The 24159-nt window shown below is 46.0% G+C and overlaps 1 protein-coding gene across 2 annotated transcripts in view; it reads right to left on the bottom strand.

Moving 5' to 3' along the window:
* DHX35 (DEAH-box helicase 35) overlaps positions 1–24159 on the bottom strand; it is a 661155-nt gene that overhangs the window by 195301 nt on the left and 441695 nt on the right. For both annotated transcript variants that reach the window (XM_078652154.1, XM_078652155.1), the window contains one exon: positions 3407–3531. In XM_078652154.1, coding sequence (XP_078508280.1) covers positions 3407–3531 — 125 coding nt within the window. The remainder of the gene's footprint in view (positions 1–3406; positions 3532–24159) is intronic.

Here is a 24159-nt window from a genome sequence, read left to right as displayed (position 1 = left end):
GTGGACCTCTTGTTCTCCTGGATTTCATGTTGGCTACAAGGAGGTATACTCTTACGCACTCCGCCCAATCAGGAAAGGCAGCCATGGCCCGGCTGGCGGTGGGTACGTTGACTAAATGCCACGCTAGTACTGTGCCTGGAACTTTATGAGACATAGAATTTTTAAAAAAGCTAAATAAGCAAGCACAATAGGAAAGGCGAGGGAAGGAGTACTTTGCAATTTGTTTGGCAATTGATAGACTCAAATGACTGCCAGTTGGTGTTGGTTTGAGGGACTGCAAGAGGCACTGAGGCTGCACTGAAAGTGGAAACAGCTAGACGGTAAAGCAGGAGGGTGGATGGCTGGTTATAAACGAGGAGAGTGCAAGCTGCATCAGCGAATACCAGCAAACTCCACACTCTCCTGAAAGAAATTACAGCCACTTAGAGCCTCACCTTGGTACCCTCTCTGCTCGCCATGCTGGGCCGGACCGACAGGACTCAGGAAATAGGTTACGGGTTAGCAGAAGACACTGGCCGACAGAGGAGTATGCAAGCGGCAAGTGAGGGGAATTGGGAAAACGTATTTCGCCGCGGCCGCCAACACTCGCTTTCTACCGTAGCCTACCCATCATCTTTTACCTGTACGGCCCTGCTTCGCGCACTCTGGACGATCAACCAGACAGTCAGCTGGGTGAGCAAGCTGGGACAGGTACCACTCCTACGACCAGGTGGGGCCTTAACAGGACCAGGCATCAGGCACTGAGCGTCGGGCCTCCTCCCAACCGCCAAGCTCCAAGCACTGTGCTGCACCATCATGACACAACAGCATTCTCTGCCACCTCCAGAGTATGGTATATGAAAATACATGTCCTGCCAGCCCTAGGACACCATACAGTCTCCCCAGGCCAGAGCAGAATGGATATTAACTTAAGTGAGTACTCGGAATTTATCCTTCAGAAGGAAGGTGTTCAAGGGTTAGTGGTCCATGATACAGGACAAGAGAGTAGTGGGAATAACTACCTTCACCTTTCTTTGAGTTCAGTACCATCTCTATGGCATCCATGGAGAGCAACAGGCAAACCTTCTATAGCACAATGGCTAAATACTCTTCTGAAATTTGCTTTAATATAGGAGAGACTGCTGTGCCAATGCAGTGCCTGATATCCATACGTACATGTGGCAGGCCCATCAAGGATCAACTGACCCAGTGGTACCCTAAAGTCTTCGGGAACTGCAGGCAAGATCTCGCTGGCCATGTCGTAATGGGCATTGGGTATCGGCTCAATAGATTGACTGTGATTACAGGTCACAGTGGCAGACTTCCTGAGGAAAACACGCATTTACCAATGGCATCAACCCTTTTAGAATCTATATACAGAGATTTTGTTGGAAATGAGTTGGGATCAACCTGCTGTTTGAGGCCTGTACAGTGAAATTCTCCAAAGTAGGGTGCTTATTGAGAAAATCTGGATAACCGGGCTCCGGTGTGTGACATCTGGCCCCCTGCTGGCTACCATGTGTAAAAACATGGTTTCCACCAGTTAGCCATCAAAGAATCTGTGAGGGCACCATTAAACTGGAGCAAAGGCTCAAATGTTGCAGGCCAATGCTGCATAATCTCTGTCAAAACATGTGTTCTAGTCTCAATGGAGAGCAACAGTAATTCTAGTACCTTGAATGCCCTCTGAACCACCACTTCAAATGAAGCACTCTCTTCCATTAGTGACCCATGCGGCGAGTGAAGTTCAGTCCCACCCTGACCCTATTGGTATGAAAAGGTGACTCTCTATTCTTTGAGTTTTGGTGCTCTAATTTCAACTCAGTGGTACTCATTTTGGCAATGCCAGAAGGATGAAAGGCTGAAATGCGCCTGATGGGATTCAAACGGTTCCGTCAGCAGAATGCCCCTGCAGAAGATATACACTGGTGTGCGTATACTCTGTGTGTGTGTGTATATACATATACCCACATACAGACATGCCTATCGTGTATTATTTACATTGATTGATATAACATAAATGTTTGTTACTGAAACATGCAGTGATCTGTAGGTCACTAATTTTAGTCCCTGCAAAGCTGCCTTATATCCTCCTGACTTGGGTAAACTGGGTACTATTTCATTGAGTGATCTTAACATGTGAGGTTTCCAACACTTAGAAAAGACAGAAGTGAACTACGAAGCTCTAAATACAAAAAAGCCAACAAGAATCTTTAATTTTAACCGAACGTCATATTTTGCTTGTTTAGTTTATTTGTTTTAAGTTCCAAAGGCCTCACGAATAAAACCAACCCCTACTAAGATTAATGTTTGCAATTCCAGACCCACCCTTATTTACATTGGTTTCGGGTGGCAAACTCCTGGCCAGATAGTTTCTTCCACATTACTGTCTCAGTCTCTTGCTTACATAATGATGGGGCTTGCATCCTGTTTTGTGTTGTCACTGGCGTGTCTCGTGATACTACCGCTGTTTTTGTGTGACTGGGATGGGCTGTGAAAATGTTAGCTTTTACACATAACTCCAGATGCTCAGCTTTGGCTGTTAGGAAGGAAATGCTGCATCAACAGTTTGAAGAAAAAAAGTAAATAGTACATGTTCTAACTAAGTGCAAGAGGGCACATAAATATAAACGGACTTCGGAATAGTGAAGACTACAAGATGCTTTACTAGGAAATATGACCTGCAGCGTCCCACAAGCTCACGGCACGATAGGGGAGGGGCTAAACTATTACAGCCCAATGGGCGTTGCACGCCTGTCTTGGCTCTCCTGGAAGAAAAAAATGCATATTGGGGAACATTTGCTGAGGGCTGGATGGGATAATGTACTTCAAGGGCGCAGGGCAGGGTGTTTGTACAGCATGGCTGAGAAGGGCGTAGCGAGGTGGGGCTGGAGGTCCATGGTGCAAATTCGGACAAGTTTGTTGAAAGGGGCACAAAGACAGGTAGGGGTGGTCATCGGTTCGAAGCAGGAAACAAGTGGGAGGAAAGTGTCCGAGCATGTCAAGTTGGATGGAGAGACGGAAATATTTTTTTTTATTTCGGCCAGTAAATCAGATTAGATGGTGAGAAGGAACACCTCTGTACTGGGTTTTCATAAGGTTAGAGAAGAGAAGGAGGGGGGGCGTGAAAGACTTCATTGATATGGCCGTGTTTGTGTTGTTGTATGTTGAGTCTATGAAACAAAAACAAGTAGACTCCATGAAAGCAGAGACAACAGGAAGCCGTAGACAACGAAACTGGATACCAAGGTTTCCCCAAGAGAGGCAAAACAGGAAGGTAGGAGATCGCAGACCGGAAAACAGGGGATACATCAACAATTATAGACCGGAAGTGTGGATTAGCGCCATGAAACCTTTCACACCTATGAGTGTTTACCAAATCGGATACATAATTAAATGAACAAATGGAACAAAAAATCATACTTACAGACAGAAAGTTAAAGCGAAGCACATTGTCGATTCCCAAGGCTTTGAGCTGCAGGATGACTGGAGCCAGATTACTTCGCTGCATCTCCGGGACAGTAGACAGGGGGAGCTTCTCAAAGTCTTCCTCTGTTGAAAAACAGAATACGTTTATTTCACTGAGGCACGCCTCCTGTTACAAAGAATGAAGTTTCGGACTCTGACTTAAACCCACCCTTTCTTCCCAATACTATACACATAAACATAATGCGCTCCCAACGTGCAAGTTGCTACCCCACCCTCCCATTAAGCAGACTCACAAGGAGAGAGATAACTTAGATTATGGTTTAGCCAAGGTGTAGCCCCTTATCCTTATTTAAACGCCATCAGTTCTTAGAGAAATGAGAACCATAGTTAAGTTTATAGTTCTGAGAATACAGGGCATAAATCAGCAGAACAGCTCCAAGATTGTACAGGCAATACAACATGTCATATAACAATTGTCTCTAGTTCCATTACAGCACAACACTCCAGAAGGCCTCAATTCCTTCACCATCTCTCCTGACCTAAACCAATGGCATCCCGGGGGGTTATTGGCAAGCATACCTTAGTGGCAAGTTTTTTAAATAGTCCCTTTTTCTGCTGTTAGCAATTACACCTTCCAGGAGTGGGTGGGTGGATGTCTGCTCTGGGAAGCTGGATGCTGGTGTACAGTGTGGAGAAAAAGAGGCCAAACACTCGCATCTTGATGCTTTAAAGACCCCGCCCCGGGCGCCTCTCAATTACATCACTAACCTTTTGTGGCGACACAGAGAAAGAACTCCCCTTCCTTGGCTCCTGCCCGTGGAGCGACTAATGGCGCCCCACCACTATTTACAGGTGGCACCTGGCCATAAGCAAAACTATGACCTGGAGGTAGCAAAGAGAGACGGACGACAACACAGTCTTTGGAACTGTATGATAATTATCCAATGAGCACCTCCTGTATCCAAATGGTAAACCACAGAACAATGTTAAGGTCATAAAAAGGAAGGTACCTTTCACTATATGAAACCTCTTCCCCAATACCCTGAACAAGGTAACCCGAGGCAGGCATCTCACTCATTCCTACTTTCAAAACTTGATTGTAGCTTCTCAATAATTACATTAGGAAGTGAGGAGTTAATGTGACAAAATGATGCCCTGCACTGTTGAATGGCTGGTCAGCTTAGACACCAGGTCCAGAAGGCTTTCATATGTTTATTTCAGTTGTTCAAAGATAGGTCAGACCAGGAGTGAAAAAAAGTCAAACCCATATTGTAGCTGTTTAACACGTGATATTTACTGTCGGTCTCTTTCCAGTGGTCACTGACCCCTATTTAAGAGAGGCCTACAATAACTGAAGCCATGATGGCACCTTCATATGCAAAACAAGGATATAAAGGATAGCAAACTAAATAACTCCTTAACTGAGGACTGTACACCAGTCAAAGTGGCACAGAAAATGTGTGCCTGAGCTGCAAACAAGACGAGACTTTGGTATCCTAATGCTGCCAAAAGTATTGGAAACAGAAAAAAGTTATTTTGGGAACCATACTTTGGGTTGGGGAGCAGCAGCACAAAGGTGGTGGAGTTTTAAAGGTTTTCATCATGAAGGTCAGAGTCCATGATAGTCAGTCTATGCACTAATATTATAACTTTTTCCGGAACATATGCATTCACTTAAATTGGCAACAAAACAAATGTGATATACACTATACGTAGATATAGTGTGCCACTTATCTCACACAACAATAAAATATATTCAACTTCTTCAAGTCCTTCTAATTGTGAATCTGCAGATTGCTTCACAATTCGGGTTCCTGGAAAGACATTAGGGAGGCGTCTATTTGGGCCTGGTACTATTTTCAGTGTGATGACATGCCTTCATAAGTACATGTTGAGACAGTCACACATGCCTACGCTCAATGCAGTAAGAGTTGATACCACTGATCAGTTTAGAAACTGTCACAATTCAGTCCTCTGGATACCTAGCGAAGGCCGGTGGACTTAGGGGCATGGAAAAGGCAGGACCACAGCTAAACAAGGTATGCGCACCTCTGTATTGCTGTGTTGTCGACACCATCATCTCCACCCACATGGTCCTGCCCTACTCACATCAAAACAATGCCCAACTTATTCTGATAACCCACACGTTCGAACATGGTCCAGTCCAACTCATAGTTTTAGAAAGATTCAAGCTGTCACATGCAGTGGGATGACATGCGGTCCTGCTTGACTCTGGTTTTATTTGAATCGCTACTTTCTGTCCGACTCTGATACACATCAATATTATCAAATGGTGGGGGTATGGCCTGACTCATAGTAACACAAATATTTAAGTTATCCATAGTACGGGGACGACATGTAGTCCTGTCCAATTCAGATCTCATTTTTCATATCACTGTAGACTGTCCGAGCTCAACTCCTATCAATAGTGTAAAGCTGTGACATATCTTATTCTATGTAATGACTACAATTCCATTCAAAGAACAATACATTGTTTACACCTCAATATGATAAAAAGAGGCCTTCTACCCAAATGTGTGTTACTTGGAGCAACCCCACACCAACAGTAATTTTTATGACCGAAGTGTTCCAGATTAACTGCAACATATTACACCGGGTAGATGCTATGTTTCACCAACCAGTCTCCAGAAGCACGTACGACTACCTGGTTAGGTGAGCAATAATAGAGTTACCACGATGAGCCATGTGTGTTTTGCTTTGATTACACAAGTGTAGTGGAATACATACACTTTTGGTGAGCGGTGGTATACATATACTTTTGGTGACAGTAATAAATGAACATATTTCAAAGCATTTTGAAAATAAAATTACTTGTGTTTTATGTGAAATTTCCATAGGATTCTAAAGCTTTCAAAAGACGAAAAGCCAAGGTGGTATTTTAGTATAGTATCACATAAATAGGGCATCTAGGCTAGATGACAGTATAAAGAGGGCCGTGCTGTTAATGGCCCAGAGGAAAGCCCCTGGATGATTCGCTCACCACATAAGGACTGTAAGGACTCCCAATCAGAACCTAACGCTCCCATTCCTTGAGTTTTTAACCTTGCATAGGGTAAATTTTGACATTGTCACTAAAAAGATAATAAGATGAACCCTTATGTAATTTTAGAATTGAAGACTGAGACCCTTATTTCACTTCCCCCACAATCTTACCATCCAAAAGACTCCCAAGAGTTCTTGAGCCCACATAGCACGAAGATAATGATGGAGCAGGAGCGACACCGATGATGAAGCATGCCATCTCGAGTGGGTGAGGGATGGCATCCTCTCTATTTTTCAGGAATTAACTTAGGGCTCACTAGAGTCACTTGTTTATTGAATGAGCTATCTAACACATTATAAAGGGCATTTCTGAAGAAACCAGTACAATTTCATAGAACACTTGGGCGCGGTGGAACACTGAGATTGTTTCAGTATGTGCCAGAGTCTACCGGTCATTTTTGTATGCGTTCTAGTGGGACAGATGGGCAAGACGAGTTATTGTCAATAATTACGTTTTCTGTGTTGGTATATAAATAATCTATAACTGGACTAACACACATAAACAGCCGTCCGTATTATTTTTGCAGAGCATTAATAGACTAACATATATTACAGAGATTTAAAGCCTGAGAACCACACAAATCTGCGTTTCTCGCTGAACTACTCATAAAGTAACGCTCCACGGGCTTTATCTTGGGCCACTCTGTGGAGCTGACCCCTGAGCAGTCAGTTTCCATGAGGCACAGGGTCAAGACTGATTTGCATATAGCTGGGTCTGAACTGAGGTGGTGAAGTGAGCTAAAGAACGATTATGGATTCAACCCAGATCTGTGACTCCGGGTGAGTGTCTGAAAAGTTTCAGCGCTTCGTCCATCATCTCCTGTTTGTTGTGAGAATCCAGCTGTGCTCTGTTGGAGTTCCAGTTGCTACCAACCAGGTCAGCACTTGAACCACATTAAATGGAATTGGATTGTCCTGAAGGAAAGCATCCGGTTATATATATATATTTTTTAAATGAGAGCCCTCCACAGCTTGCACCAGGAAGCACAGCGAGTGTGCACGGGCGCCGAAGCTAGGTCCAGCTCTGGACAGACAGTGAGACACAGTCAAGAATGATTTACTAGACTATTCAATCACTAAAAGCACTTGCTTACATTAAAGTCGTTATTAGCAGTATTTAATTCACACATAATGTTGCGCGCCACATACTCTGCATTTTCACAGGAACAAAGAAACCTTGTGAGTTCTTGTATACATTCAAAACGGGAGTCTGAAACGCGAGATGCCGGTTGTGCCTGCAGGAATCGAGAGTTTCCACGAAACAAGAGAGCAGGTTGTGGCATGTAGGAAAAAAACTCCTCTTACACCCACACCTCCAACTGCAACCAAAACTGCCCGCAGCTGGAATCAGGGAAGGGCAGCAGGCGCGAACAGGCAGAAGAAGAGAGAAAGAGGATGTGGAAAGGACAAGCCACTAAGGCCGTGGTTACGAGGTGCACTGTATTGGCGGGAAGTAAAGACAACATGCGGCATTTACATTGCCATGCAGCATTTACAGTGCCATGCGGTAACACTAAGCGTGTGCCATGCAATTACGAGTTAAAACCTGTGGTATACCTGTTTGGGAATGGTTTACCGATTGCAAAACCACACGGAATTCCAGATTTCCTGCGGTTTAACACATTCATTTAACACAAGGCGGCGGGGAAGGAGAGCTGGCAAGAAGGGGAAAATAAATGGGGAAAAAGGCTTGGCTGATGCTGTAGCCAAAGCCTCATCTAATGTTTCCGGGCAGAATTACTGCCTAGTAAAACCAGGTACATGGTGTTCCAACACGCAAGAAAACCAAAGGTGGGAACAATTGCCATCGAGACTCAGGTGTATGATGTCTCCATGTCGAGCATTTGGGTTTGACCTGTTCTGGGTGCCTCTGGCCCCCCTGAGTTTGCGCTGTCCCTAATGAGCGTGCAACACTTGCCCGGAGCTTGGCTTTGATGGCAATATACCATACAAAACTGTACTGTGCCTTGAATGGTATAAAGTTGCAAATCAACTTAATTTTATGGGCAAGTCTAATTGAGCTCTAAGGCAAACTTGCCAAGACGGTGTATCAAGAGAACAAAATACATTTGAAATATTCTCCTTACACAGTGAATTAGGGGTATTGTATATTCTACCATAACATATCTGGAACTTATCCACAATTTCTGAAGACCTCACTTTAAATTCCCACTGGAGTCCCAAACTGAAGGAATATTAACTTTTTTATTTTTGCTTTCAAGTATCTAGAAAGCATGCTATCCATTCTAATAACTTTGACGCAATGTTGAGCTTTCTCACTATTTACAAGATACTGTGCTATAGAGGTAAGAACATTATAGTACCTAAATACAGCTTTCTGAGGGTAGTTAGGATGGTTGGTATGTGGGAACTAACATACTGCCTTCCCTAAGTTTTCCTATCCTTACCCATTTATCACTGTGTTTGCCGCCTTGTTTTGATCTGCCTGAATGGAGGTAATAACATATCTCATATAGGCCTTTAAAGATTTCCACTTGAGGAAGGGTGATGTGTCTTCCAACTCATTCTTTTATAAATAGGACACAATATCCTACAGAGATCTGTGTTCTTTGTCTATATTCACTGGAAAAGACAGCATCACAGTGCATCCTCTATCTGATACTAGATGTCTAGTAATCAACCATCAAGAGAGAGACAGATAAGAGAAAAGCCAGAAATTAATAGCATCTCAATATCAGGGGATGCTATGAGTCCAGACAAGATGCTTCGCACTAGGAGATAGCCACATCTAGAAAGAGACTTATGGGTTGCAGATAAGAGATACATACAAGGCTCTAACTGTGAACAAGGCCAGCATATTAAAGTCTTGCAGGAAGCATGTTAGCTTTGTTTTGCCTTTGGAAGTCTTGGATTGTCAACAAGAGGGCCAATAACTGAATTGAAATCACTGCCCACAATCAAGAAAAGGAAATTAGGAGTCCCATGCACCCGTACTCAATTCTCTCCAGAACAAGGACAGGAGGTTTTTTATCAACAATATGCATTTCTTGAAATAATATGGTATCACAATCTTAGAGTCTGAAACAGCAAGCCTCATGTTGTCAACGCTTCACATTCAATGAAGCAACTCAAAGGTACACTAATCATCAGTCACAGTCAGAGTGATTACCACTTAACCCATGTTGAACACAGCGATGAAGCAATTGTCACTTGGCAAAATCTTGCCAAGACAGTAGCAACAAGGCTGTAGAGAAAAGAGACTGCTACGGAAGGGGAGGAAATTAAGACAAAATCAGGCCAAGCACACCACTTCAACAACCATCAGAATAAACATTGGGAGCTTGGGCGCGAATGGGACTTCATTCACCATGCAAAAAGCCACTCAGCCAACCTAGACAGTCTGAAGAAAATAAAAACTAGTTAAACCTGCTTAACCGGTAAACATCTTCTCCAACTATTACCCAAGATCTGGTATGAAATCCCTGTATCATTCAGGAGTACCCCTACTATATTCCACTTTAGGAAACAGGTGGAGACACACCTCTTTAAAGAACTCTACATCAGGTTAACCCTCTAATTAGTTACTGCTTTACGGCTAGGTACATGTCATACAAATAACACACGCATACATAGACAAAATCAAATATCAGATGTTCAAGTCTAGAGATACTTCATAGTTTCGCTCTTAATAAGCAATTATGTCAAATGGTTTATGAAGGTCGCAGCAGATTTTTAAGGCTTTAAATCCTTTCCTAGATGACAGGTACCTTAAAAAAAAGTATTGATGAATGAAGTTTTGAATCCAAAGGTAATGCTAGCTCGGTTTGATTGGACAGCCTTCCTAGCTGCCTTCACATACTTATGCTGCAATACTTAAAAAAATGTGTTGGCTTGGACTTGTCTGGCCTTATTATACTTTAGAAGTGACGAAATTAGCTTTTTTTTTATCTGGAAAGGTTTGTTAAATTGCAGCTTCAAGACTTCTAAAATGAATTCTCTAAAACGGTACACATGTTGGCTCTATTCCCTTGCTCCCTGCAGGCTAAAGATCCAAATGTAATATTGCCTAGTCAAATATCCCGATTCATAAAGTGATTTACTAAGGACCATATCAAGTTAACCACCAGCCTAATCTCTGCAACCATATCTATGGTATCCTTGCATGTGATTTCTAGATCAGAAGTTTACATAATGAGGTATGACATTTCCCTATCAAATGATGCCATATCAATCATAATTTGATCAGGATTGTCTTAATGACCCAGATTTCAGGCAGCAGAGTCTCATACGGCAAGTTACCGCCACCTTGAGCGACACTTAGTTTTGACTGAACACAACCTGGTTGTAGACGCCATTTGTTAAAAAATAATTCAGGCCATAAGCGGCATGAGCCATGACCTGTGAGTGTTCAAAGGCCTTACATCACATAATATTTAAATGAAAATCCATTGGGACCCTATTCATTGAATAACTAGTTAATGTAAAATAGGAGGAGAAGAGGCCTTGAAACCTGCTGCACAGTAAGGCTGCATGCCATTGGTAAAACGAGGCGTGACCTGACAAGATGGCCGTGTAGTCGCACTTGAGCAGAGCTCCAGCCCTTGAAAACTGAAGCCTACACATATCCTGGCGGAACCAGCAACAATGCCACAAGAAAAGTTACCTCAACGCACCCAGACCCCAGCGACAAGTAAAACAGCGGTCCTCCATCAAGAAACAGCGAAAAAGAAAGCACTTCAAGAGTCAACAGGCGAGCAGCGTGCCTGACGTGGCGATGGCGGCGCCTGATCTCAATGCCGATGAAGGCCGTGGCGAACAAGAAGGCCTGTGCCATGGCCTGTAAAAATTACCTACACCCACGGATTACCAGACCCCCAGGGACGTTGCCGATGGCAGCGTCAGGTGGAAAAACTGATGGAGCGGAACGCGAGCAGCTGGAGAGAAGGCAGGCCTGACTAGGTGTGGCCTGCATCGTGCCCGAGAGAAAAGGAGAAGACAAGCGGTGTGGCCCTTCGAGGCCCTGATTATCTCGACTACTTACTGAGCCACTGTGGCGGTACCTGCGAGAACTGGGGCAGCCGAGCAGAAGTGCTCTGTAACATGCAGCAGGACTAGAAGTGCCCCCATGCCCGCAACACTGAAATAGAGCCTGGCCCCCTGGGACGCTGCTGGTGAAGCTGTTGGCGACCCCGGACGAGACACAGCTCTGGAGTGGGATGTGGGCGGCCTGAGAGTGAGAGGGCCAGCTTGGGAGCGGCCCGTGTCTCGCCCAGACACACCACTCATCGTGCCTAGAGATGCTCTGGAGACACCAGCAGGAGCGGACGACGACAGGAGGAATGCTGCGATAGAAGCGGGCCCCTAATAAAAAAATACAATAAAAGAGGGGGACAGAAAAAGGCTAATCAGAGCAGAAATAAAAAAAGGAAAGTAACAGGCACAAAATACCGCAGAAACTGATGAATGTACAGAAAATATTATATAAAATTCTTCATTCAGTCAACCCCTATAGAGAGAACATCCAAACATGGAAACAATATATTGATGACACGCTGAGACAGGGGGCCGACAAGAACATGGCCCAGGCCCTAGTGCTACTTGATCTCTCGGCCGCTTTCGACACGGTCGACCATGACATCCTGGTCGACCGTGTCAGAAATGCTGGGATTTCGGGCCTGGCCCTGTCTTGGATTGTGTCCTTCCTCCAACTCCGGACCCAATCTGTACATCTATCTTCCTTCTCTGCCCCCTGCACTTCACTCTCCTGCGGTGTCCCCCAGGGTTCTGCTCTATCTCCCCTTCTGTTTAATCTTTATATGCAGCCTCTTCTGGTCTCTCTCCGCCACTCTTCTTTTACCACTTTTAATTATGCAGATGATCTGCAACTTATCTTTCCTATTGACTCTTCTCCTCTCTCTTGCGCTAATTTCCAAACCACCCTGCTCTCCATCTACGAGTGGATGAACTTCAGCCAACTAAAGCTCAATCCTAGTAAGACAGAGCTGGTCCTGATTGGCGGGCCCTCCCACCCTTGGACCTCTAACTTCTGGCCCCCTGCCCTCGGCTCCCCCCCCTGCCCAGTTGACTCCGTGAAAAGCCTAGGTGTTATCATCTCCAGTGACCTCTCGATGCGGCCGCACATTAATGCTGTCACCTCGGCCTGCTTCTTTCACCTTCGCAGGATCGGGAAGATCCGTAGGTACTTATCTCCAGAGGCTCTTATTCTTGTCATCTTGGCCCTGGTTACCTCACGTTTAGACTATGCCAACTGTCTATACGTGGGGATTCCAGCATACCATCTTCAACGGCTTCAACTGGTGCAAAACCAGGCAGCCAGATTAATTTTCCAGCAACCCAAACATCAACACGTTTCCCCGCTGCTAAAAACCTTGCACTGGCTCCCGGTTGCGCAACGATGCATCTTCAAACTTGGTTGCACCATTTTTAAATCTCTTTCTGTTTCTGCTCCTGCCTTTATCTCTCGTTGCCTACACCTTTATGTTCCCCCCCGACACCTTAGATCCTCCGCCCACAACCTGCTGGTCATTCCCAGGTTCAGACGCAAGAAGCACGGTGGTGCCGGTTTCTCTTTCCTTGCCCCATCCACTTGGAACTCCCTTCCCCTCCCAATCCGGCTCACTTCTGACTACCCCTCTTTTCGTAAATCTTTGAAAACTCACTTGTTTCGTCTTGCTCACGGCTAGTCGCCTATACCCCCTGTGTCCTATTCCATGGTCCTTGAGCGCCAAGAAACCAATTGGTGTATGTGCGCGGTATTAAAAAGTTTTAACATAACATAACATAACATAACATGACGTGTTTGTCATCTGGAATGGGGACAGCCAGTCGGTGACAGACTTCTTGACTTGGCTTAACAACCAGAACCCTTATCTCAAGTTCACCCATACCACGTCTAACAGTTCCATGGTTTTCCTGGACCTCAATATATATCACGAGGCAGAACAGAACAGGAACGCATTTCAAGGCAACAGCCAGAAACTCTCTGCTACGATTTGATAGCTTTCACCCTCGCCACTTGAGAGAGAACCTACTCTATGGGCAGTTCTTACGTCTACGACATAACTGCAGTGACATTGACAAGTACAAAGCCCAGGCCCGGGATCTGAAAAATAAGCTCAAACAGAGACATTATCCTGATAGAGTGATTGACTCGGCAATGAAAAGGGCACGGAACAATAACCGTGATGCCCTCCTGGAGGACAAAGTACCCTCAGAAAACAACCAAGAGAGACTAGTATGTGTTACTACATATAGCTCACAGTCAAACCAAGTTTCGAAAATGATTAACAAACACTGGAGGATCCTAACCAGTGGCACTCTGGATTTAGAGAAACCTCTGTTCGCCCACAGACGTGGGAGGAACCTGAAAGACGTCCTGGTCCACACTAGACCAAAAATGACACCAAACCAACAAACCAGGCTACAGGGTTTGCAAGGACACTATCCCTGTTGAAACTGTAGTAGCTGCCACCTAACGAGGAAAAGTCACAATCTCACATTCAGGAATGGGAGCCAATGGGAACAACGAGCTTTCACCAACTGCAATAGCAGAAACGTTGTGTATCTGATTACATATGAACAACAGTGCCCCTGCACTAACACAAAATCATATAGTGACAATTTTCGTATACGATTGTAACACACGAAAATGACATATAGTGCATCAATCTAAACAGTTCGTGTAGATACGTGATTCAATGAAAGTTCGTCTATTGCGACGGGTAAGTCAGTCAATAGTCTGTGTTGGGGGTGTCCATTTTCTGTTTATTGTTCCATTTCAACAAAAGCCAAGACGTGTTTCATCGCAAGGAACAAATGCGAATCTTCAGGGCTGAAAAAAGGCTTTATAGACCGGATATGCTGGTAAAGAGTGGACACAAGAAAGGGCGCGAAGTGACCAGTCAGGGCTTGAACCGGCCAGCCAAATATATGATCTATTTGGCTACAATGTAGGGGAGGTGACTGCCACGGTACCGGCAAGAGACCTCGTATGGCGTTTTTAGGACCGCAGTATCCGATGTGTGGATAAACACATCTTCGTTCACTGCAGGTGAGGTGGAAACCGGGAGGAGCGGGGTCAGTGTGGTTGCAGGGCGGGTGCGCTCTTGTACCACAATGTGCCTTGTCCTAGCGGACGTGTTTCTCCCTCTACGGGTTTCCCGGCGCCGTGGCGCCGGGAAACCCGTAGAGGGAGAAACACGTCCGCTAGGACAAGGCACATTGTGGTACAAGAGCGCACCCGCCCTGCAACCACACTGACCCCGCTCCTCCCGGTTTCCACCTCACCTGCAGTGAACGAAGATGTGTTTATCCACACATCGGATACTGCGGTCCTAAAAACGCCATACGAGGTCTCTTGCCGGTACCGTGGCAGTCACCTCCCCTACATTGTAGCCAAATAGATCATATATTTGGCTGGCCGGTTCAAGCCCTGACTGGTCACTTCGCGCCCTTTCTTGTGTCCACTCTTTACCAGCATATCCGGTCTATAAAGCCTTTTTTCAGCCCTGACGATTCGCATTTGTTCCTTGCGATGAAACACGTGTTGGCTTTTGTTGAAATGGAACAATAAACAGAAAATGGACACCCCCAACACAGACTATTGACTGACTTACCCGTCGCAATAGACGAACTTTCATTGAATCACGTATCTACACGAACTGTTTAGATTGATGCACTATATGTCATTTTCGTGTGTTACAATCGTATACGAAAATTGTCACTATATGATTTTGTGTTAGTGCAGGGGCACTGTTGTTCATATGTATTGCTGACCAGTTTTCTGGTCATCCCGAGTGGTTGTGAGGTATTACCACTCGCCCTATTGCCTACACCTTTTTTACTAGTGCCTGTCACTACTTAGCGGCTTACAAGTTGTGCGCCCTGAACATCTGGTATTTCTAAAAGACCTCAGTAGGTGTTTACACATGTATCTGATTACATGCCCATGCGGCCTGGAGTATGTGGGCATGACCACCAGGGCGATAAAAACCAGGATGAACGAGCATAAAAGCAATGTCAGATGCAAAAAATCCACAACTAAGATGGCCACCCATTTTCTAACCGAGCAACATTGTGTAAATGATCTCCTATGGACTGTCATCGAACAGTTACCAACTGAGACAGGCCTCTTTGAAAAAGAGCAGAGATGGGTATTCCGTCTGGGGACCCACATTGTAGGCCTCAATGATGAAATTCCGTGGGGACAACTACTATGACATGCCAAAGTCTCCCTTGGCCATTGTACCTGGCGGCAAAGTGTATCTGATGGCACGGGAACACCCATATGCCAACTGTCATTAACTACGATTAAAAATGCAGGCTTCTTGGAGGGCACCTGTATCCATAATAACTGCCTGCCCCTATGATCAAGGCCTCTGCACTATCCACGCAATAGTATCTGCCCTATGGGATCCCCTCAAGCTCACCCTGCGCATGAGCATGCACCCACTAGATATGCACAGCAGTACCTGCCCGAGGAGAGCCCCTCTTGTTTTCGCGCATGCGCGATTCATAAAATGGCTGTACAACTTTGACGCCTCTCTGGCGATCCAACAAACGGCGTGACAACCATACTTGAACCCACGCCACACGTCGGGCCCTCTGCCAAGTCTTCGACCATCAGAATATTATCAGCAAATAGTACTAAGGAAGCGCTCTGACTCCTGCACATGCGTAGAACCGCATACGAGTGAGGATCAGTACTGCGCATGATCATGAGAACATCAGTGCCTCTGAAAACACGCAGCACTGCGCATGCATGTAACAATAGCGTTTTCACTACCGCGCAGTACCGGACATTATCTTTTTCCGGACATACCTAATATGGGCTCAATTAGGCTACCAATTTACCAGCATTTTACCGATTACGAGGTGCTTAAAAGACCCTCCAGCTCTCGGTGGCAGTATCATCGGAGCCACGTTGAGGGGAGGAGGTCGAATTTCGTCCAAGTAACCGTGAGTTAGATACGTGAGAAACCACGAAAAGGTGGGGCGCAATAGAGTTTTTTTGGTACAGTATGGATTATAATGAGTCCTTCTCATTATTTCAGATCGTCCCATTGTGCCAGATGGAACCCTCCAAAACGTAAAAGGCTCATGAGGCATTATATCCTTGTATATTGAGTAAGATCTTTCTCCTTATCTCTCCTGCACCAGCAGTAGGAATGAACTTTTTACCAACACGTGTGCATTCTATGTTTTATGTGTGTCCTTGTCTAGTCTGTGACAATTTTTTTACAGGCTGCATGGATAATTAACACATGATCTTTATGTGAGACATAGCAACACCCCCCTTTTTTCCTTAAGGTCACCATTACCTAGAGGATGAGAGTAATAAATAGTGAGAAAAAGAGTTATTATGCGTTTTTCTCCCTCTAGGTCTTCACCACATGCCGATTTGGCGAAGAAAGACTACGCTAATGATCTAGCAACTAGGTACATTACACCTATAGTTCACTTTTTCTGTAATTTTTGCATAATACACTTTGATACGTACGTACATACATGTGAGTAAGGTGGGTCTCTGTGCAATACCCGTCCTGAAGAAGGAGGCGTTGAACTCCGAAACATGTCCATGTAGACGCACAAACGAGGTTGTTGTACTTAACTATACACTCACAACCTCACATTGCACCCCTTTTAACAATACCAGCCGGGGGCTTAATAAAAATTTATTTTCCTACCCCACGAGCCAGGTATTTTTTTTTTTTTTATCTTTCACTCACTTTAAACTCACCACTCACATACGTCCTCGTACCCCACACACATTCACACATAGTCCAATAGAAAGTGCTCCCACGTAGTCGTCGGTCGTAGCACGCCGCATCCCGTAGAGGGGTGCGAAGACCCCGATGATGAAGCATGACACCAAGGGGCCTGTTGGTGTGTGAGGGGTATTTAAACAACACTGAGTGTTCCCCACCACTATAGGGATTAACTCAAACTGCCTAAGTGGATTCCACTTTGTTTTTGTAAAGAAAATATAAGCGCCACTGTGAACGAGGTGGGTGCGGCAGCCAGCAAAGGAGGACAGATGCCCCCCAAAGCAACGAGAAAAGTACAGAAAGGGCCACTATTAGGCCTACCCTGGCCAAAGTTAGACAAGTGTCTGAATAGCCTACAAATAAAACAGAAAACAAAACAAGTGACCAGCATCCGAACAGTCCGAAACCCCCTGTCAGTTGCTGTGTGTGTGGCAGCTACAGAGAGACTCTGAATAATAGTGCCCAAAGAAGATTGCCAAGGGGTGACACAAGAGAGAAAATGTTAAGCAATGAAGAGGACTGGGGTGCCGCCCCCTCCCCCCCCACCTCCCCTGACACCAAAAAAGTAACACCGACCACGAAACGGGGCAGGGAAGTACAAAGCAGAGTACAACGGAGGGCAGGAACGTACAGGTCAAACAAGAACACTAACCCTCGGTCAGACAATGGTCAAGGATAAGCCATCGAGAGGTGGGCACACCAACAGAATTGTACAATATACGGTGTCAGGCCCTGGACCAACAGAACAGTCTAGAAGAGACTCGAAAAACGTGGCCAACCAAGGCGCTATGAAGCAAGTCAAGGCGGACATACAGGAGGCCATCAGAGACTGCCGGGTGGCACTGGAGTCGAAGATGGACATACTGGCGATGGACATTAACTACTTACGCCTAGATCTACGGAAGGTGGTGGAAAGAGTCACGAACACTGAGGAGGAAGTGGTGACACTGCGGGAAGATCTCCAGAGACTCCGCACAATGGATACCTCATTAGAAGCTCAGTCAAATCGCCTGGAAGATGGAGTGGAAGATGCTGAAGGGTGATCGAGGAGGAACAAACTTAGGTTTTTAGGTTTCCCGAGAAAGCAGAAAGACCAGCAGTGGACATATTCTTAGGAAACTGGATTAGCAAGGCCTTCGCCAATATTAGACTATCCAAATCTTTTGCTATAGAAAGAGCAGGCATTGAAAAAACTGATTATACGAGGAGCAAGATGGCGGGTGTGTGAGGAGCCGCAGAGCAGCAGCGTGGGCGAAGCGAGGTGCAGTAACCCTCCCCGTTCCCCCCCCCCCGTAGAAGCAGCGGCTTACCTGGCTGACTCCCGGTGTAAGAGAAGGAGAGCCGATGCTGATCGTTCCCTGGTGGTCCGGAGCGGCGAGCTTCCAGTGGAGGCGGTCGGTGAACACGGACGGGCTGCTGGTGCTCTGGGTCCGACGTCCGTGGCGTTGGGGGCGTGGCAGCTGCCGACCGAGGTCGAGGCAGGCAGTGCGAGCCGGCGGAGAAGCAGGCAGAATCTCTCTGCCGATTAACTTTTTTTGGCTCAAGAAGCACTTTGCTCCTAACGTGCTGGCAATGGCCCCGAAAACGACAGCTAATGCAGCAGCTAAAGCTGCAGCTGCAGCAAAGAAGAAAATCCAGGCAGCCCAAGCAGCACAAGCGGCGCAGGCAGGGCAGGCGGCTCCTGCTTTACCCTTAAACTCGGAGCAAGTACACCAAGGGACGGAAGACACATCTCAGTCCACAGTGGATCCGAAATATGGTGAAGGTGATGAAACACCAATACCGCCCAAGAGAGGTAAACAGATGACAGCATCCCCGGCAGTCCCCCTCTATTTCGGAACTATTGATTCGCGGGGGAAGGAGTCAGAAGAATGCGGTTGTTGAGACGCCTCAACCCCTAGTCCAGGAACCAATGGCGCAGAACCCCAAGGAGATTGGAGAGCCTGCACCTATCCTCCCCCTGGATGAGGTAGAGGGGCAGGAAGATGTATCATTGTCAACGGCTGCGCGGGCAGAGGAACAGGCTGAGGCAAGGGGGCGAAAGACAGCCACAGGTACCCCGGTGGTTACAGGTACAGGTACAGATACTGATAAACAATTTGATGGGGCTGCATTAGATAACGGGGGGATAACTGAGACTTTGACTGAAGGGGGCATGGAGAAAGGGAAGGAGAAAGAAATCACGCTACGTTGCCCACTAGATCAGCTCACCCTCACGGAGGAAGGGGGTAAGGAGCAAGAGAGAGAGAAAGATAGCAGTGAGTGCTTCTTCTCGGTGACAGAGGATGCGGAATGGTCCGATTAGGAGAGGAGCTCCCAGGAAGGGAGCAACCTGGATTCGGATAGTGACAGCGATTTAGAACGGGACCCCCCCAGTACGGCCAAAAGACCTGGTGGCCATGGAGAGACCCGTGCGCATCAGATGCAGGATTTGACCTGGGATCACTCTTCAGCTACGCCCCTACAGGGAAACCCTAATACCGAGGCCCCATCATCGTACCCTCCATTGTTGGATGTCATATATCAGACCATCCTTACGCATAGAGAAGAAGCTAGGCAGGATACCCGGAAGTCACAGGCAGCAATGCGTAAGATGCAGGGGGCTGTTAGAAAACTCTCTAAGGCATGCACCAATGTGGGGGATAGAGTCACTAATCTGGAGGAACGGATTGTGGCAACCGAAGCAGAAGCCGCAGCAGCATCTTCTAAGGTAGATTCCCAGTGTGCTCAGGTTACCGACATCCAGTGGAAACTGGAAGATATGGAGAACCGGTTGAGGCGCAACAACCTCCGAGTCTTAGGAGTTCCGGAAGAGGCAGAGGGCTCAGATATTAGGGTCTTCATGATCAACCTGTTCAAAAAAGCATTCCCGGAACTATCTGAGTGGAACTGGGCTGCGGAAATGCAGAGAATTCATCGTACTCCATTTAGAGCTCGCCGGGGGGCTGGAAGCGATGATAAACCTAGGGCAGTCTTAATATTTTTTGGTAACTTTGTTCTCCGGCAGATCGTATCGGAAAAGGCTCGCCCCGATGCTAAAAGATCTAATGAGGGGGTTTCTTTCTTCGTGAGGCCAGACTTCTGTCACGCGACAGTGGAGAGGCGGTGGAGACTCCGCCAGCTGATTAAGCCCTTTCAGGACAAGCACACCCAGGCTTATTTAGTAAATCCAGCGCAGCTTAAGATACTGAAAGATGGGAAGACCATATATTTTTCGGCAGAAGTTAAGGCAAAGGAGTTCCTGGACTCTTTGTAATTTAAATAGTCTGACTGGTGGAGCATTAAGTCCGCCAAGGTGTCTAAAATTTAGAATATTTTTTGGTGTGTGGTGCACTATCTATCTGAACTGATTGGTTCAACAGTGGGATTTTGTTTCGTCTGTTGGGGGGGACGGGTTGGGGGAGGTAAGATACGGTTCATATGATTGTGGGGGTTTAAGAAATAGCTGCGCCTTTGTTCCACGCTGCTGCACACAACCATCATTAGCTCAGACCAAGGTCTGAGTGCTCCCAGTGGGAGGGGGAAGAGGGAGGGTTCCTCTGGGGGGGCACTGGTGGGAAGTGTAAGGGGGGTAAAAAAGCAGAAAAAAATGAAAATTTGTGGTACAATGTTTTTTACAGCTTTGGTGTTTTTGGAAAATGGTAAACTTGTTTTGGAAAAGGTTTTCTTTTATGACTATGATGTTCAGCTGAAAGTAAGGCTATTCTCTAGCAATAAGTATGGCAAATCTTAATGTATATTCAATAAATATAAGGGGGGCTAAACGATTGGAGGAAGAGATCAAAATTGGCACAGTTTGTCAAGACCGAGTCCGTAGATATTTTGTGCCTTCAGGAAACCCATCTACCATGGGCGAAGAGGCAGCTGCTGAGGGTTGGAGGGTTCAATATTTTGGCATGTTCTACCCAAACGTCAACAGTAAGGGGGGTAGTGATTTTGGGGAAATCCTTTCTGGGGGAGGCAAAACGGGCTAAATCTGATGCACTTGGTAGATGGGCTCTGGTGGAATTGGAGTGTGGTCTTACTATCTGTGGCATATATGGCTCAAATCAGGACGACCCAGAGGTTTTTGAAATTTTGGAAGAGGAACTGTCATCATGGCCGATTCCCATACTGGTTTGTGGTGATTTTAATATCTCCACGGATCTTTTTGAGGGAAGTTCATATGCTGGCAGAAAACCAAGGGTATTCATGGCTCTCCGTTCTATGATGTTGTCACACGGTTTAATGGATGTCTGGGGGGCAAAGGAGCCTAAAGATCCAGGCTATACATACTTCTCTTGTCCCCACCAGAGGTATAGCAAATTGGACTATTTTTTAATATCATCTACAGAAATTAGTAAGATCAGTATTAGGAAACTTCCCAAGGTTCTCTCGGATCATAACCCGTTGGCAATTATATACAAAGGTATGGGGCTAGTTAGGAATCGCAGGGCTTGGACATTCAACCGAAAGCTCCTGGCTGATGTACAGTTTGTTAAACATATGCAAAAATGGGCCCGCGAATTCTTTGATGCCAATCGGTATAGCGCATCAAGGAATTGTGTGTGGGGTTCATTTAAAGCAGTATTAAGGGGGAGGTTATCAGTTATTCTGCTCAGTCCAGGAAAAAAGAACAAGCCACCAGGGTCAAGCTTTTGGGAGATCTAGGCAAGGCAGAAGAACAACACTGCCAGGATATAACCCAAGGAAGGGAAGGTAGAGAGAGCCAAACCAACATCTGCCTAATTAAAGCAGAATTACAAAAATACTTTGCAGAAAAGGCGGCAGCAGAATATTGGACATATAAGGGGAGGGTGTATGAAACTGGGGAGCAGGCTGGTAAGGAATTAGCGCTAAGGATCAGGCAAGATTATACTAAGAGTATAATAACAAGTATTCGCGAGAATGGACGTGATGTGGTGGAACCCCAGGGCTTCCTCTCAGTCTTTGCTCATTTCTATAAAACCTTGTATAAGGAGGAAATGGGTGGGACAGGCACAATCGGCGGGTATCCGGATAATGGGCCTAAACTGGGACCAGTAGAGAGAGAAAAATTGGAATTGGATATAACGGGGGACGAGATCCGCCAGGCACTATCTGACCTGGCTGCTGGCAAGGCTGCTGGGCCAGATGGCATCCCTCTCGAGATGTATAAATACCTCTCAGGAGAGCTGGGTCCAATACTGGTGGATCTATTCAATGGCATCATAGGCACGGGTAAGATCCCGGAAACATGGAAAGATACTAACGTCATAGTCTTCCATAAAAAAGGAAAGCAGAGGGAAAACCCAGGGTCATATAGGCCTATATATTTGATTAATTCTGATAATAAGCTGTATGCCAAGATCCTGGCCATGCGGTTGGGGAGGGTTATTGGTGGACTCGTCTCCCCCTGGCAGCATGGGTTTATCCCTGGTCGAGGAACGGCGGACCATGTTAGAAGAGCAATCTCGCTGTTCGAGGCCTATGATGCTGGGGGAGAGGAGTCGCCATGATCCTCCTTGGCGCAGAAAAAGCGTTCGATCGCGTCAGGTGGTTTTACCTATGGAATGTATTGATGGAGAGAGGGTTTGGCCCAAAAATCAGGACGGCCATTAAAGCCATGTATTGCGACCGAATGGCCCGAATACAGCTGATGGGCCAGAGTTCGGACAGGATTGGGATAAGCAGGGCCACCCGCCAGGGCTGTCCCTGCTCACCCATCCTGTTTGCTCTGTATATTGACCCGCTGGTTAGGCAGATTCTCGAGAATGGGGGAATACAGCCGGCAGTAACCAATGGATTTACGAGCAAAATATTGGCATATGCCGATGACCTGGCAGTAATTACACCAAAGCCAGCTGAGGCTATGCAGATACTGGTAGAGATCGCTAGCGAGTTTGGTATGCATTCGGGGTATCGCCTGAATGAGTCGAAGACCCAGGTAATCTGTTCTAAGGAGATTGTTAAAAATCGATCAAAGATATGTCGATTCTGCCACTTATCTTGGGGTAATAATTAATGCTGAAACAGGCTCTATTATACAAGATAATTACCTCCCGCTTCTTAAAAAAATCAAATCGGATTTAAAGCGGATGGACTCATTGCACCCAACACTCATTGGGAGAGCCAACGTGTTAAAGATGACCATGCTACCTAAACTCCTCTATCTGTTTAGATGTATACCATATTTAATTGAGGAAGGGATGTTAATAAAGATTGAGTCTATCTTTAACAGTTTTTTATGGCAGTATGGTAAAACCAGGAGGGCACTAAAATTTATGACGCTCCCTCAGGAACGTGGAGGTTTGGCAATTCCAAATATCAGATTCTACCACTGGGCTGGTTTGTTAACTCAGATGTCTATATTATTCGAGCCAGCATCCAGAGGGAGATATACAAATGATCCTACCTCAGATCTATACGTTTTGCCATCAATTTATGAATTGCTGATGGGAAAGGAGGCCGTGGGGGTTTTGTTGAGAAAAAACAGTCGCAGATTTTTTTAAAAATCCCGGTATAAGGCGGCATTAAGCGCCTGGGATTTGTGGAACAATCTGCAGAAACTGTGCCATATCCCTAAGATAAACCTATATACCCCGCTGTGGAACTCAGGGTATACACCAAATTTGAGTGTGGATGGGGCTTGGAAGTGCTGGGAGCAGCTGGGTATTCGGACTGTGGGCGATGTGATGTTGAATGGAAGCACTGAATGGAAGCACTGCCAGATTCAACTGGTTGCAAGAGAAGTATGGTCTCCCCAAAGAACAAATCTTTAAGTACTTCCAAGTTTCACAAACACTTAAATCAGTTATTTCTGATATCCTGCCTGAGTCATATTGCCCTGTGCTGGGGTATTTGCTAAGAGGAGGAGATAGGATTAGTAGTATATAGCAAGCCCTTATTGAAAAATCCCCTGATGATCTTGGGAAACATGAGGTTGCCTGGGCAGTTAGACTTCAAGATCCAGATACTGATC

This window comes from Lissotriton helveticus, chromosome 7 (assembly GCF_964261635.1).
Source record: "Lissotriton helveticus chromosome 7, aLisHel1.1, whole genome shotgun sequence".
Taxonomy (NCBI): domain Eukaryota; kingdom Metazoa; phylum Chordata; class Amphibia; order Caudata; family Salamandridae; genus Lissotriton; species Lissotriton helveticus.
This window is presented reverse-complemented; position numbering and strand designations above follow the sequence as displayed.